The 18,102-nt window shown below is 39.9% G+C and overlaps 1 protein-coding gene across 3 annotated transcripts in view; it reads left to right on the plus strand.

Moving 5' to 3' along the window:
* Window positions 1-1,254: 1,254 nt before the first annotated feature.
* Window positions 1,255-18,102, plus strand: part of ccdc149a (coiled-coil domain containing 149a) — an 81,709-nt gene continuing 64,861 nt past the window's right edge. The window contains exon 1 of one of the 3 annotated variants that reach the window (XM_073064899.1): window positions 1,255-1,486. In XM_073064899.1, coding sequence (XP_072921000.1) covers window positions 1,439-1,486 — 48 coding nt within the window. In that variant the 5' untranslated portion in view covers window positions 1,255-1,438. Of the gene's footprint in view, window positions 1,487-4,228; window positions 4,355-18,102 lie in introns of those variants that run through there. The other 2 variants (XM_073064900.1, XM_073064901.1) reach the window with 2 other exon arrangements.

The raw sequence follows: 18,102 nt of genomic DNA on the forward strand, positions 1-18,102 counted from the left end.
AAACAGAATCTTGGCCCGAAATGTTGACTGTTTATTTTCCTCCATAGACGATGCCTGACTTGCTGAGTTTCTCCATCATTTTCTGCATGTTGCTGTTTAATACAACTCTATGTTTTCTACAATTTAATGTTCTATCCATGCCAACATATTACTAGCAATAGAGTAATGCAAAACGGAACTAAGTCCTTCAGCCCAACTGGTCCATGCGACCGAGATGCTTACCTAAGTTAGTCCTATTTGCCCGTATCTGACCCATATTCGTCTAAACCAGGGGTTCCCAACCTGGGGTCCACGGACCCATTGGTTAATGATATTAAAAAAAGTTGAAAATCCCTGCTCTAAACCTTCCCTATCCATGTACCTGTCCAACTGTTGCTAACCTATCTGCCGCAACAACTTCCTCTGACAGCTCGTTACACAACATCCTCTGAGAAGAATTGCCCCCTTTAAATCTTTCTCTCTCACTCTTTAAACCTATACCCTCTAGTGTTTAATTCCCTTTCCCGGAAAAAAAAACGACGTGCATTCACCCCCTCATGATTTTATACACCTCTATAAGGTCACTTCTCAGTCTCCTTGTCATAATAATCTTGAGTCCTCATTTTATGTGACAATCCATTGTGCCTTCTGAAAATCCAGACTCACTGTTTTTAATGCGACACAGTAGAGCTTCTGCCTCAAAGTACCAGAGGCATGTAGGTTGGTAGGTTAACTGGCCACTGTAAATTGCCCTTCGTAGGTGATTTGTAGAATCTGGAAAGAACTGATGGGAACATAAGAATATAAAAAGTGGGATGAATGTAAATGGGTGATTGATGGTCAGCACAGACTGGGTGGGCCGAAGGGCCTGTTTCTCTTGCTATATCTCTTTATGGCTATGTTCTTTTTTTTATGACGTTCGCTATAATCAAAACAAAATCACTAGATTTGATAGCACGATTTCCCCTTCATAAAACGATGCTGACTCTTCCTAAATATATTACGATTTGCTAAATACCCCATTAACTAACCCTTGTTGATAGATCGCAGCGTTTGTCACTAACAGCACTTGCCACACAACCAGACCACAAAATTGGATTCACATACGACAACCAAATCAATACATTTAAGAATGGAAGGTCGGGGGAGGGGATAATTTTCTTTCAGTATTTAAATCAACCAGTTGTTCCTCCTTTCCACGTCGTGGTACTGCGATTTGAAAGAAACGGACAGTAGTGATTATGCTGGTGTTGTTCGGCTCACCTCCTTGCTGAACTTAACCTGGCTCGACCTGACGTCGAGCTCCGTTTACACATGGAAGTGAGGTAGTGCAGCTAGCAGGAAGCGACTGCCGGTGGCTGACTGATCCCAATCGTCACGCTCATTTTCTCTTTGGTAGCTTCTGCCGGCTGTGTTTATTTAAAAAAACACACACATACATATCCAGATTGGTAATAAGATGACCTCCAAGAGGAGCGAAGGCGAATGGCAGGGGCTAGTGAACGAGGTGAGCCTGCATAAAATAAGTCAATCCAAACAAGGCTGGCGTCCGGAAGGGAAATGTCATTCAGCCATCTGTTAGGAATTATATTCAAGATATATTGGTCCTGACGGGGACAGCACGGAAGCTCGAGTAATTACGCGACCGAAAGCTTCCTGTTTTTAAAAAAATTATTATTCATTGCTATGGTGTTAAATGTACTGGGGGCCAGATGTAAGAACACAGTAACTGGCGAGGCTGCGGTTCTCTTCCTGTCTCGGTTAGTTGAAAGTGGGAGCTGCGTGCTCTGGAACCAGGGATCAGGGTTGCACCTGAGCGTGGGGCGGCATCCGGAACTACCCCTTCAGTGTGGGGAAAACCCCAGAATGTATGACAGTCTCTGGAACTGCCTCAGATTCAGACTGAACCCCAACATGCAGCGCCAGTGTTTCGGCCAATCCTAGAGTACGGATCAGTGAGGGGGGCGCATCCAGACTGATTAGGATAGTACCTGGGTCTGTGTGGAACTATTTCAGAGTGTCGGGCAAGTGTGGAGACGTTACTGCCCTGGTGTGCGAGAACAGTGCGTGGGGCAGCATTATAAGAGTGGGCTATTAACCCGGTGAGCATGATCACCACTGATCTTAATTTCCTTACCCCATCTCTATATTGCTTGTTTCCTCTATAAATAGAAATTTATCAACTACCTTTGAATGGAATCATTCAGTGTTACTGAGATTCACCACCCTCTGAATGAGGAAATGTATCCTCTTCTTTGTCTACCCTGTATCTTGTGACTAACCACTGGGGTTAATCCAGTCAATGGAAATACCCCCACCATGCCCCTTCCCAACCCTTCCCCATCTACCCTCTTCAGCCTGCTAATTATTTTGCATATTTCTCAATGAGGTCCCATCTTATATTTTTGAATAGGAGCTTTCAAATTTCCTTCATTTGACAAATCCACCATCCTAGCAACCAGACTGGTGAATCTTCACTGATCTGCCGCCACAGCTGCTATCTCTGTTAGGTGGAGACCAAACGTGTACACAGTGCCAGGTGCAATCTCATTGAGGCCCTCTTTAATTATAGTAGGGTATCTTTCCTGTTGTACTCAAATCCTTTTGCAACAAAGGCCAAATAATTTGCCCTCCTGATTGCTGCGCCTGTGTTAGCTTTCAGTGACTTATGCACAAGGATACCTAGATCCTTTTGAAAAGCAACATTTCCAAAATTTTCACTATTTAAAAACACATGCTCAGCTGTAGGGACGTGTGTCATCAGCAAACTTGGAAATGCTGCATTTGCTCCACTCAGCCAAAATATCAATAAAGACTGTGAATAGCTGGGGCGCAAACAGTAATTCCTCTGGTGCCCTACTAGTCACAGCCTGCCAATGTTTATCCTTACTGTTTCGTTTTTTATCTGTTGGCCAACTCTCATTCCTCCAGCATTTTGTGTGTATTACTTTCATCCTTTGAATGTGTTTTATCCCCATTTCTATATGCCTTAGACTTGTTCACCAGTCTCCACACCCGTGACTGTTAAACGCCATCGATAAATTTGCCGATGACACAACTATTGTGGGCAGAATTTCAGGTGGGGACGAGGAGGTGTACAGGAGTGAGGTAGATCAGCTGGTTGAGTGGTGTTGCAGCAACAACCTTGCACTCAACATCAGTAAGACCAAGGAAATCATGGTGGACTTCAGAAAGGCTGAGTCGAGGGAACACACACCAGTCCTCATTAAGGGATCAGAAATGGAAAAGGTGTGCAGTTTCAAGTTCCTGGGTGTCAACATCTGGGGTCCAACGTACTGATGCAATTTCAAAGAAGTCACAACAGCGGCTATACTTCATTAGGAGTTTGAGGAGATTTGGTATGTCACCAAAGACACTCAAAAATTTCAACAGGTGTACTGTAGAGAGATTTCTAACTCGTTGGATCACCGTCTGATATGGTATGCACAGGATCAGGGAAAAAAACTGCAGGAAGTTGCCAGCTCCATCATGCTAGCCTCCCCAGCATCTAGGACACCTTGAAAAGGCAATGCCTCAAAAAGGTGGTATCCATTATTAAAGGCCTCCATCACCGAGGGCATTGCTGCCATCAAGGAGGAGGTACAGGAGCCTGAATCACATTTCAGGAACAGCGTCTTCCCCTCTGCTATCAGACTTCTGAATGGACGATGAACCCAGGAACACTTTCTCGGTATTTTTTTTTTGCTCCCTTTTTGCACTATTGAATTTTTAAGAATATACTTCCTGTAATTTATCGTTTTTATTACTATATATTGCAATGTACTGCTGCTGGAAAACAACAAATTTCACGACACGTGCCGGTGATTTTAAGCCTGATTCTGATTCCTGAGTGGGGAGCTTATCTGAGATCTCTGAGCAATGTTGAACGCACCACATCCATGTTCCAACACTGTGCATAGAACTGCCCCAGAATGCGGGTCCTACATGGAGGCGTCTCAGAGCGCGGGCAGTGATGGAACAATCCCAGGAGAGAGGGCAGTGCACGGCTCTGTTCCATACTGCACTGTCAGTGCATTTAATTACCTCAGAAGGTGTTATCAATACACAGTAAATGGGACAGTTCGTGGAATTACTTCCGGGCGCGGTGCCAGTTCACGTGGAACTACACTTGAGCATCTCCGGGCTGGTTTGGAGTGCAAATCCGGCTTCGGTTCGGATTCTCCACGTCATGGTTAGCGGTGTAGCCAGTGCGCTTGCGCCCAGCTGGGGCAGGAGGGTGTGCCCGGAGAACCGGTCGTGGCGGTGGCATTGTCAGGAGGGCCGGCGCTGGGTGCTCGTTCGGAGCCTGACTGTGGCAGAAAAAAGACACAAGTTTTTGATTAATTGTCTGGACGGCTTGATTAATTCACCAGCGGTTGGTTTTCAAAATCTCCTGAAATCTAGCTGTTTCCCTTCAGTACCGGATGCAAGTTACCAAATTATTGGGGGAAAAAACATTAGAAAGTGGCTTTAAATCGTAAGATGCTAGAAATACTCAACAGGTTGAGGGGCTTCTTAGAGAACGCAGGAGGCTATTCAGGCCAGCTCCCAGCAGGTCAATCTTACCACAATCTTGTCACTAATAATTAACGGTGAAATTTGTTTTGTGGCAGCAGTACAATACAGGCATAAGAAATTACTTTAAGTTACAATATTAAAAAAAATACAAAGAGGAATCGTGAGATGAGTGTTCATGGGTTAATGGACAGTTAAGAAATTTGAAGGTAGAGTGGAAGAAGTTGTTTCTAAAATGCTGAGTGTGGGTCTTCACACTCCTGTACCTCCTCCCTGACAGTAGTAATGAGAAGGGGCATATCCTGGATGGTGAGGGTCTTGAGGCACCATCCTTTGAAGGTAACCTCAGTGGTGGGACAGCTTGTGCCCATGATGGAGCTGGCTGATTCAACAACCCCTGAAGCCTTTTACACTCCTGTGTATTTGTGCCTCCATACCAGATGGTGATAAGGCAGACAGAAGGCTCTCCACGGTACAGCTGTAGAAATTTGCTAGTCTTTGGTGACATATCAAAGACTCTTAGATTCTTACTGCGCTCTCTTTATTTCCATCTACCATCTGGACAACCGATCAAGTTAACGAGGAAGTGAACTAGTATAAATATTTTTAATTTCTTAAAAATATTTTGCAATAATCAAAATAAAGATTGATGCATGAACAAAGACATATGGAAGAAGCTAAAGTATCATAGACATAAATAATACGGCAATATTATTTTTCAGTTATGGCAATTTATAAATGTTATGGTGATGGAATGATACAAAATTAGGGCTTCATATCCAGAAACCCTTATGAACAGTGCATTGTTTTTAAAAGTAAAATTATACCTCAGCACAGAATTTCAGGTCAGCAATTAAGGAAAGTAATGTGCTGCTGGCCTTGGTGAATCAGTCCTGTGATGTGAGTTTCCTATTTCTTGATTTTTGAATAATAGTCTGGTGCCTTCTCAGAGATGGGACTTGTAGTATCGAGCAATGGTGATTATTACTCAGTTACTGACGTAGATTGTTAAGTCATAGTTAATAACTGGCATAAAAATATTAGTTATAGCTCATTCAACAACATTTTTAATGTTTTGTTTAATGAGAATAATGCATGAAAGATTAAGTTCCCTTTACTATGCTGATCCTGTGTTGCTTGCAAATCTGAAGTCTGTAAAACCCTTCCTATTAGTGATTAAGCAACTTTGGATCTTCATAATTTATTGTACAACTGCATACTCAATTTATGCCAAGAATTCTCCTTGTTTCTTAATTAATGTTGTGGTGCTGAATACAGCAAATCATCTGCTTATTCCTGGACTTGTGATCAATAATACAGAACAATAACAGGAAGCATAGAGGGTTTCACCATCATTATAATTACCTCACTTGCCTCTCCTACTGTGCCTTCAGCATTTTATTGTAGAATTAGCCTGTATGTTTAATGCTGTACTTGCCACAGCTGAAGGGTGTATTAGCCATTATATGCTTTTAGGAAGTCTATTCAATTGGTAATGGAGCCTGGAACTGTCCCAGAATGAATTAAAAGTTTCTGCATGGATTAGTTTACATATTCAACAAATAGTATAACTATGGAATTATAATGATCCTTTCTAAAATAAGTTTTGTGTTATTTAATGACATAGGATGCCAGCTGGTGGTATAGTGGCATCAGCACCAGACTTTGAGGCGAATGGTCCCAGGTTCAAATCCAGCTGGCCCCTTGCATGGTTTCCATTTATGCTGGGTTAAGCATTGAGTTAGCAACTCAGCTTCATAAAAAGAACAGACAAATGTTAAGGAAATAGCAAAAAATGCTGCCCGATGCACCACAAGCTGTGAAAGAGAACAACAGCAATGATATAAGAGGGGTCAGTAATTATATCAGAAACAAACCCTAATCTGTTGTACTATTTTTTAATTATTCTTGTCCAGAGCTAGTTCATACTATGGTAGTTTAAAAACATCGTGGCTTTTGAGCAGGAGTCATTCCTAAAGAGTTGAAGAAGGATAAAGTGGGGTATTCAGATATTTATTTTATTGGTGATTTCATTATCATAGCATGCAGATTTTTTTGCTATTGTTTATTATTTCATTGTGGTGGATAATTAAAATTATTCACATTGACATAAATTTGCCTATATTTCCCTTTGTGGTATTCATTTTAGATATCTAATTTCTGTAAAAGTTGCCTTGTCTGTAGCTGGGAATAACTAAATGAGTAATTCCAATTCAAATTTTGAAGCAAGTTTATTATCGAAGTACATATACGTCACCATATACAGCTCTGAGATTCATTTTCTTGCAGGCATACTCAAAAATCCATAATAGAATAATAGCCATAATAGAATCAATGAAAGAATGCTCCAATCTGGGCATTGAGCCAGTGTGCAAAAGACAACAAACTCTGGAAATACAAAAAGAAAGAAATAATAATAAGTAATAAATATTGAGAACATGAGATGGAGAGTCCTTAAAAGTGAGTCCATAGGTCGAGGGAACATTTGAATGATGGGACAAGTGAAATTATTTCCTTTGTTTCAAGAGCCTGATGGTTGAGGGGTAATAACTATTCCAGAACCTGGTGGTATGGGTCTTGAGGCTCCTGTACCTTCTTCCTGATGGCAGCAGCAAGAAGAGAGGATGACCTTGGTGATGAGGATCCCTGACAATGGATCCTGCTTCCCTGTGACATGTTTTGTGTAGATGTGCTCAGTGGTGGGGAGGGCTTTACCCGTAATGGACTGGGCCGTATCCACTACTTTTTTGTAGGATTTCCATTCATGCGTATTGGTGTTTCCATGCCAGGCTGTGATGCAGCCAGTCAATATACTCTGCACTACACATCTATAGAAGTTGGTTAATGTTTTAGGAAATCTTCACAAACTCATAAAGAGTGGAGTTATCTTCCACATTCAAAGTGTGAGATTGTTTCTGTTTATATTGGAAAAAAAAGCATTAGTTTGAAATAGTGGTTTTTACTGACTGAAAATCATCTGAAGCAGTCATTAACTGAGCAACTGATTCCATGGTTGATGCCTCTCAGAAACTCTACAGTGATTTACTATTCTCAGCTCCTTGGATAGGCATCTGTTGAGTTTGTCTATGCCTTTACATAGGCTCATACCAAGGGTTTGGGGGAGCAATAAATGAACCTTTTCAGAGTATAAAGGCTTTAATGTAAACAAACACAGACACCACTTTCGGAGCATTATTTAGATAAGCTGACGTATAGTTTCCAACATTTTGTTTAAAATAAACATATTACTAAAGCCTAGGCTCTGTAAGGCATTGGTCAGACCGCACTTGGAATATGATGAGCAGGTTTGGACCCCTTTGCTGGCATTGCAGAGTTTCCAGAGTAAGTACATGAGAGTGGTCTCAGGAATGAAAGAGTTAACAGCTCCAAGCTTGTACTCACTGGAGTTTAGAAGAATGAGGGGTTATCTCATTGAAACCTATAGAATATTGAAAGGCCTAACAGCGTGGACATGGAGAGGATGTTTCCTAACATGGGGGAGTCTAGGACCAGTGGGCACAGCCTCAGAATATAAGGATGTTAGAACAGAGATGAAGAGAAATTGTTTCACCAGAGGATGGTGAACCTGTGGAATTCATTGGCACAGACGGCTGTGGAGGCCATGTCATTGGGTATATATGAAGTGGAGGGTAATAGGTTCTTTATTAGTAAGGGTGTCAAGGAAAGGAGGAGAAGGTAGAAGAATGTGGTTGAGAGCAATAATAAATCAGCTATCATTGAACAACAGAGTACTCAATGGGTCGAATGGCCTAATTCTGCTCACATGTCTAATAGTCTTATGGTCTTTAGGGTATATTTACTAACTTGGAATTAAAGTATAAATAATCTTTCTGATAAGGGGTTATAAATGAATATTTAAATATAAATTTGTCCTTGAAGGCTGAAGTGTTTTCCTGTGGTTGTTGGTCTGCAAGATGGTATAGAATAATGTTGTCACTTTGTTCCCAAGGTTGCAGAGCTTGTCAAAATTCTTTTGCAAACATTTTGTCAAAAATAATGTTTAGATTGTTGTTATAGAGTATCAACAATTTTGCATTGGCAGTGAAGCTGAGTATTGACAGCATTTCAAAGATAATTATTTGTCATTGATAAAGCTGTACAATGTCCCAGTAGTACCCGGGATAATATAAAACGAGGAGAAAAGAGGCTGCTGAACTTGAACTTTCTTGGCTCCCTGTAAATAGAGCTGTTGTAGTTATGTGCTTATTCTCAAATATCAATGATTAAAAAGGCAAGTATTGAAAATAATAATGTCTGTAAAGCATTCCAACCATTAAAGCGTTCATGAGATATTAGCTCACCATGATTTAGTCCAGCTAAACCCCAAATCATGGAATTATAGAATGGTCACAGCACGTAAGGCCTATTGTGATTGCACCAATTCTCTGTCAGAGCAATTCATAAATTCCACTTCTCTGTTCTTCTCCATAACCTTACAGATTTTCCTTTTCTGTGTGTTTATCCTTTTCACTTTTGAGGTCCACAATGAAAGATGCCCCTAGCCACACATCACCAGACAGTGCTTTCCACTTTCCAACTCCATACTTCCTAAAAAAAAGCTTTACCTCATGTCACTCTAAATTCTCCTGCCTTTTTACACCTGTGACCTCTAGTCCACATCCTCTACAAAAGGAAATGAACTCCCAGTACCCACTCCATCCAGTCCCCTCGTCATTTTAAAAACTTCCATAAAATCTCTCATCATCCTTCTTTTCCTTAAATAAAACAGCCCCTCCCACTCTGATCTACTTAACCCAGGAATGATTGTCATAAATTCTTTCTGAACCATGTCCTATGTTTCACATTCTTATTATGAGGAGACAACTTGAGCCAAAACTTCAGTTCAGGGCAGACCAATATTTCATTAACATTCAACATGATTTCCCTGTTCCCATTTTTCTGCTGATAACATCCCAACTTGTTCATCCATATCAGGAGGTCTACTACTTCTGCGTTCCCCTGGACAAACATCCTGCATCCTATATAGTTATTCTATTCTTCCTACTAAAATGCATCACCTTCCATTTCTCTGCATTAAACTTCATCTGTTACACATCTGTTCATTCCACCAACTTGTTTATATCCTGCTGTAGTTTATCACTATTCTTTTCACAGTTTGCAATATTGCCAAGTTGTATGTCATCGGCAAATTTAGAAATTGTAGTTGACACGTTCAGTTCTAAGTCATTAATACAGATCAAGAAAATGAATGGCCCTAACATTAATTTCTAGCAAAGACATTACTTACTTTACTTCAATTTCAAAAACAACCATTCACCACAACCCTGTATTGCCTGTTAGACAGCTTTGTATCCATGCTACCAATGTCCATTTTAGAGCATATGATTCAATTTTACTGAGAAGCCTGTTATGTGGCACCATATCAAAAGTACGCAGACCATATCAACTGTATTAACCTCATCAACTCTTTCTGTTATCAAAAATTATATGAAATTAGTTAAACATGATTTACTCTTGATAAATCTGTGCTAGCTTGCCATAATTAATCCATTCTCCTCAGTGCAACTATAAATTCTGTACTGAATCACAATTTTTGAAGCTTTCCCAGCACTGAAGTTAATCTGACTGATCTGTACTTGCTAGCTTTATCCTTGTTCTCTTCTTGAACAAGAAAGTATCACTTACTACTCTCCTGGTTCCAAAGAGTATTAAAATATTGCAATTCCCTCCCATATTTCCCACAAAATCTGAGCATGCATCCCATACTCTCCTGGTGATTTACTCATCCATATGAAGTATAACCAACTACTTCCATAGTATCAATGTTTAACACATCAAAGATCTCGAGTATATGCTCCCTCTCTATTAATTTGGAAACATTTTCTTCCCTGCTGAAGAGACAGCAAAAGTACTCACTTAACACCTTAATAGTGCCCTTACATTCCATGTGTATGTTCCCGTTCTATCCTTAATAAGTTTCTCTTCTCCATGCACTACCCATTTACTATTTATATGCCTCTGTAACACTTGGATTCTCATTTTTTAGCAAATGATCTTTTCTCATATCCTCCCTTAGCCGCTCTTATTTTTGTTTTAACTTGCCCTTAACTTCTTCTGTAATCAGTCTAATTCTCATTGGTATTTACAATCCAACACCTGCATAAGCAATTCTTTTATTGCTTTATCTTCCACTATTTTTCTTTGGTCATCCAGAGATGTTATTTATTGGTTGGTGCCTTAGTTGTACCTAAACCATCTCTTTATGAAAGGTAGCCCAATTGTTATGCTACAGCTTTGCCTGCCAACTTTTGCTTGCCATTTATCTTTTTCATCCCATGGAAGCTGGCCTTCCTCCAATTAACAGCAGTTATATTGATTTTATAGCAGAAAATTCCATGAGCAGATGTAGGTTCAAATTAATGCTAACAGCATTATGGGTACAATTGCAATGTGTTAGAAAGGCACTGTGAAGGTCTAACTGTTCCCTGTGGCATAAGGGAACCAGGGCTAGACCAGGATACAACAGGAAGCAATAAGCGAAGGGAGAAATAATGGAAGAAAGATCATTTTATATATAAATATATATGCAGGATATTAATTTTGTTTCCCTTTCTCCACCACATCCACCTCCCTTACTCAAGTTAAGGAAGAGACTTCTTTATTGGAACATTATTCTTGGATTTCATTTATCTTCCAACAACATTTGCCTTCATCCTTATCCAGGGATGTTGCCTTTTCCCCCCAAGTTTAGATTTCCAAGAACTTTATATCCAGATGGCTAGAAATTCCAGTGCACCCAACTGCAGGCCTCTTAGTTCAACACTCCATTTTAAAGGTGATCTTGTTCCAACAGTGCCCAACAGATTAAGACCATGGTGCAAGTTGCCCTGCGGCAATATTTTGGCAAATGATGTTGTCACGTATATCACTGACTCAGAAGCTTTGGAAGTTTTATTTGGGTCTCACAATAGGGAGTACCTTGTCAATTTTTGGATTGTCTAGTTTTGAGCTGGAATTGTTTGGCGGTGTGATTCACTTTGGGTGAAATCGATTTTCAGTTGGGAAAAGAAGCAGCACTATAAGATACAATATTTAGGCAATAACACATATTAGCAGTGCTATAGTAAGTGTGGATCAGTTATTGACTCTTCATAGAAGAGTTAAGAATGTACTATAGGCTTTCTATTTACTGGAGGTCAAAATATAGGCATTTTTAAACTCAACCAAGAGAAAATCTGCAGACGCTGGAAGTCCAAGCAACACACACACACAATGCTGGAGGAACGCAGCGGGTGAGGCAGCACTTATGGAGAAGAGTACAGCCGATGTTTTGGGCTGAGACCCTTCATCAGGACGAAGTAAATCAGTAATCCCAGTAAACTGCTCACTGGTATTTAAATTCAGTCTACCTTTCTGATTTGTTGTGTGATTTGTAGTGTAACATGGATCAACTACCAAAAGATGTTAAATTGTTATTAAAGGAAATAATTCCTCCAGCTATTTTTTTTGATAAATGCTGTTAAAGTATTTGTTTTGGAGCTAAAAATATTGCCAAGTATGCATAATATTTCTGATCAATCAATGCTATTTAAAGCATTTGAAATCTTCCTGTTGCATGTCTATCACTTTGCAGTAAAGATATTGACTATGTTTTCTCTCAAAAATGTAATTAAAAAAAACAATTATATTCACTGATTTGTTCAAAGGCAATTTTATTGCTTTACAGGCTCTTTAGGAGCTGCTGATTCTACTGGAGGTTGTTCTCTGTAACCTTTGAGGCTGACTTATCAGTGAACTATCATTTGGGTTGGGTTTTACCCTTTTGCTATAAATGCTGACCTCCTTCAGCTATGCAGGTTGATGGAAATTTTCATGGAATGTAAATGTAGCCAAGGGTTCCCCCAACCCCTTCAAATAATAGATTGGTTACCAGACAAAAGGCCATTTGGCCCATTATAGCCATGGCAGCACTTTACCAGAGGAACTCTGGTGCTTTCTCTGCACCGTAGCAAACTTCTTTTCTAATTTATTTTCGATCCCTACTAACCACGTACCACCATCTCCCTTTGACTCCATCCCAATTTATTCCAACCACCATCTTGCCTCCAAATTTCTTTTGGTGAACAAAATTCTGTCAGATTTAGATTCAAGAGTAAAAATTTGGCATTTGCAAATGAGGTCAAAATTTCTTTTGTCCTATACATGAATCCTCGTTTGTCTCGTGAAAGGGCCAGCTTTTATTTGATTGTTCTACTGCCAGTCCTAAAATCGCTAATCAATGGTAACCATTTCCAGCCATTTAGTTCCCCTTAATGATTTCACCTTTTAATCTTCTAAATTACAGGAAATATGATCCATGTTATATAATCACTCCTCATAATTTAATACTGTAAGACCTTGTATCATTCAGGTTAACAAGACCAATATATCCTTTCTAAGGTGCTATATCCAGAACTACATTTCATACTAGGTGTCGCTTAACTAGTGCTTTGTATTGCAGCATCTTAACTTCCCTTTATATTCAAGTCCTCTGTTGTAAAGGCCTGCATTCCAATTAATCTAAAAGCAAAAACATGTAAATGCTAGAAATCTAAAATACTGGGGTCATTCAGCAAGTCAGGTTTATTATGGAGAGGGAAATGGACAATGTTTCAACCTCTTATCAGAATTGGAAAAGTTAATAGATTAATTCCAATTAGACTTTTAGATTAATTTTTCTATCCATTTTAAAGATCTACATACATGACTACTAAATCTAGTTGGACAGATCTTTACCTTCCCACATTCTGCCATTTAACCTAATTTTTCATTTTTAGTCCAAATAGATTACACTGAAGTCTGTCTTCCTTTGGCTTAATCTACTGATAACCATCTGTGATGTTGTACTTTTATCTACACTGCTTCCAGTATCTCATTTATTTATGCCACTACTTCAGCAATTTATAAATATGGTGAATACTTGCAAACACAATGCAAGGCCTTACATTGCCCAGTAACCTAATCATCCCAGTAACTTAATTATCTCCTCTCAAAAACTCAGTTTTCTCTGGTTGGAGATCTATCCTGTCTCTGATTAGGTGAATATTTTCGTAGTTGGTCTCTTTGGCTTTAATTATGGACTCCAGTTATTTCCTAAGAACTGATGTTTCGCTGACTGATCCATAATATTCACTACTCATCTTATTTAACCAGCAAATAGAATGTGCTATTTTCCAATTTAAAGGATGGATTCTGTATCAAGAGAACTTTGGAGGATTATAATGAAGGTATCTTTAACTTCCTCATCTATTTCTTTGAAACTATGGGAGGAAATCACCTGACCCAGGGCATGTGCCATTCTTGTTATTTTTAACGGTGAAATTTGAGATCTATTCAACATATTTCTTTATTTATTCACTCCCTCCAAATTTCTTTTCATAATCCTTTTCTGTGTATTTTGCCATTTGTTTTGTTGCCTTCTACTTTTTTGTTTCTTTATAGCAGAAGGCAAAAACTTAAATAATCATACAAAGTAGAATTATAGAATTGTGCATGACAGAAATGGGCCTTTATGACCCACCTTGTTCATGCTAATCCCATTTGACTGAATTAGGCTCAGATCCCTCTCTTCCTTTCCTATCTAGGTTCCTATCCAAATGCTTTCTAAATGTTATAACTGTAAGAGCCTCTACCTCCTCTTCTGGCAGTTCAGTCCAGATAGGCTTACCCTTCTGATTTCCTTTAAACTTCTTTCATCTCACCTTAAACCCGAGACTCTCCTGTTCTTAGAAAAACGCAGTTCACCCTATCTTTGCCCCACATATATTATAACCCCCTGTAGATTACCACCTCAGCTTCCAGTATCTCCTGATAACTACAGCCGTCTATTCCACGCAACATTCTGGTAAATCTCTTCTGCACCTTCTCTATTGTTGCTGCATCCTTCCTAATGATCAGAATTGTACATGATATTCCAAACATGGGCTAACCAATGCTTTGCTTAGCCGCAACATGGCATTCCAAGTTTTATACTCAACGACTCATCCCATGCCAAGCGTCTTCTTCGCTACCAAATCCAGCTTTTTCTGAGCCATGGATTTTCACCACAAAGTCCCTGTGTGTTTCATCACTGGTGCCATTTATTCTGTTTGTTCTACTAGAATTTCACTTCCCAAAGTGCATTACCTCAATCTTATCTGGATTAAATTCTATCTGCCACTCTTCCACCACCTTTCCAGCTGATCTATATTTTGCTGTATCCTTCGACAACCTTTCTCACTATCTACAACTCCACTTATTTCCCTGTTGCCTGCAAACTTACCAGTTGGACCCCCTACATTCTCATTCAAGTCATTTATGTATACTAAGGGTATACCCCAGTGGCTCCAATGACTACAGACCGGTGGCATTAACTTCCCACATCATGAAGACCCTGGAGAGACTTGTTCTGGAGCAGCTCCAGCCTATGGCTAGGCCACACTTAGACCCCCTCCAGTTTGCCTACCAGCCCCGACTAGGAGTTGAGGATGCCATCGTCTACCTGCTGAACCGTGTCTATGCCCACCTGGACAAGCCGGCGAGCACTGTGAGGGTCATGTTTTTTGACTTCTCCAGTGCATTCAACACCATCTGCCCTGCTTTGCTGGGTGAGAAGCTGACAGTGATGCAGGTGGGTGCTTCCCTGGTGTCATGGTTTATTGATTACCTGGCTGGCAGACCACAGTACGTGCGCTTGCAACACTGTGTGTCTGACAGAGTGGTCAGCAGCACTGGGGCTCCACAGGGGACTGTCCTGTCTCCCTTTCTTTTCACCATCTACACCCGGACTTCAACTACTGCACAGAGTCTTGCCATCTTCAGAAGTTTTCTGATGACTCTACCATAGTTGGATGCATCAGCAAGGGAGATGAGGCTGAGTACAGGGCTACAGTGGGAAACTTTGTCACATGGTGTGAGCAGAATCATCTGCAGCTTAATGTGAAAAAGACTAAGGAGCTGGTGGTGGACCTGAGGAGGACCAAGGCACCAGTGACCCCTGTTTCATCCAAAGGGTCAGTGTGGACATTGTGGAGGATTACAAGTACCTGGGGATATGAACTGACAATAAACTGGACTGGTCAAAGAACACTGAGGCTGTCTACAAGAAGGGTCAGAGCCATCTCTATTTCCTAAGGAGACTGAGGTCCTTTAACATCTGCTGGACAATGCTGAGGATGTTCTACGAATCTGTGGTGGCCAGTGCTATCATGCTTGCTGTTGTGTGCTGGGGCAGCAGGCTGAGGGTAGCAGACACCAACAGAATCAACAAACTCATTTGCAAGGCCAGTGATGTTGTGGGGGTGGAACTGGACTCTCTGACGGTGGTGTCTGAAAAGAGGATGCTGTCCAAGTTGCATGCCATCTTGGACAATGTCTCCCATCCACTCCATAATGTACTGGTTAGGCACAGGAGTACATTCAGCCAGAGACTCATTCCACCGAGATGTAACACTGAGCGTCATAGGAATTCATTCCTGCCTGTGGCCATCAAACTTTACAACACCTCCCTCGGAGTGTCAGACACTCTGAGCCAATAGGCTGGTCCTGGACTTATTTCCACTTGGCATAATTTACTTATTATCATTTAATTATTTTTGGTTTTATTTTGCTATATTTCTACTCTATTCTTAGTTGGTGCAACTGTAACGAAACCCAATTTCCCTCAGGATCAATAAAGTATGTCTGTCTGTCTAAATATAACAAAGGTCCTGCCATCAATCCCACAGCACACCACTTGTTACAGACATCCAGTCAGCAAAACACCCATCCACCACTACTTTCTGCCTCCTATCTCCAAGCTAATTTTGAATCAAGTTTGCAAAACTGTACTCTAACCTTCTGGACAAGCCTACCATAGCTTTGTTGAAAGCCTTAAAGAGGTCAATATAAGCCACATCTATCTTTTTTCCTTCATCAAGTATAATAAGTTAGTCAGTTCTCGATTATTCAGGATGGCAAAGGTTATGCGGAGCAAGCAGGAGAACGGGGTTGACAAGGGTGATAGATCAGCCATGATGGAATAGCGGAACAGATTCAATGGGCCAAATGGCCTAGTTCTGCTCCTATGGTTTATGGTCAACCAAAAATCTAGTATTTTAAATAATTAATGGCAGTGGAAGTCTAAATACCGGTATCTTATAAGGGATGACTTTAAACGTATGTACACATTGGCTTTCTACTTCATATTCCCCCATAGTTTTGAATGGTTTTAATTGATTTAAGAGAGGAAACTTAAATATGTCAATCATGAAATTATTTTCATGAGAAAACAGGCAAATATAAATCAGGTATCCTGACCTAAATAGAAGAAATATTGCAATATATTGGACGAAAAGAAACTAGGTCTTTAAAATCTAGTCATAAAGTAATTGTGAAGTCAGTACAGAGTGATGAAAAAGAAATTATGCTTGACAAATTGATTGGAGATTTTTGAAGTTGTAACCAGCAAAATAGGTAAGGGGGAAACAATGGATGTAGCACAGTTGGATTTTCAAAATGCATTTGTTTTGGCTTTGTACTGGAAATTGTTAGAGAAGATTAAAACTCATGGGACTGAGAATAATAGCATGGATTAAGGATTAATTAACATTCTGAAAAGTAAATTATTTTGGCATTGGCAGGTGCTAAATAATGAGGTAGAAAATGGATCAATGTCTGGGCATCTGCTGTTTACAGTCTAAATCAATGATATTTGCATTGATAAGGAGAATTGATTGAAATGCATCCAAAAGTAGGTGGGAAAGAAAGCTCTGAGGCTGGAAAGGAATATGGGAAAGTTAAATGAATGTGCAAGAATGTGGTAGGTGAAATACAGTGTGGAGAAACATTACCTGCATTAATGGAAAAATAAGAGAAGCAACGTATTTTTGAGTAGTATAAAATTTTACGTCCGGATATCCTTTTACATCAGTCGCTTGAAGTTATTATGGATGCAGCAACCACTTAGAAAGACCTGGCACTTCCTTGAAGCCTAAGAATACAGAAATTGCTTCAAATGTACCAAATTTTAATAAGATCGCACTTGGAATACAATGTACAATGCTGGTATCTTTGCCTAAGGAAGACTACATTTCCTTTAGAAGTCGTCCCGTGAAGGTTCATGAGATTTTTATCCAATAAGGATGAATAGGCCAGATCTGTGTTCTCTACAGGTTAAAAGAACAGAAGATGACAGCAGCATACAAAAGTCTCAAGAGATTTGGCAAAATAGTGGTTGAGGAGTCTGGAGCAGATTTTTCCAAACCTTTCTTTATGGCATAACTCTTCCACATTTGCCAGCTTTCTTGAAATCCTACTACTCTATATTTTATGTTTTAATATTTTAAACTATCATCTGTCTGACTCCAAAGAGGACAATCTTCCTTTCTCCTCTCTACAAATCTTAACCACTTACACCTCTATTTCTCAATCCACCATTACACAATTTCTAATATCTACTTTCTGGAAATATTGAGTGTATCCTGAGAGTATATCTGGTTCAATTTAGGATTTTTTGATCGAGAAGGTGTACAATTTCAGACTAAGACATGGGATATTCAGGTAGAAGAAGAAAATATTCTCCTGTTTCAAGGACTGCATTGATATTTGGTTGTTGAGTATGTTTCAAAC

The sequence above is a fragment of the Hemitrygon akajei genome, chromosome 13 (assembly GCF_048418815.1).
Source record: "Hemitrygon akajei chromosome 13, sHemAka1.3, whole genome shotgun sequence".
Lineage (NCBI taxonomy): Eukaryota > Metazoa > Chordata > Chondrichthyes > Myliobatiformes > Dasyatidae > Hemitrygon > Hemitrygon akajei.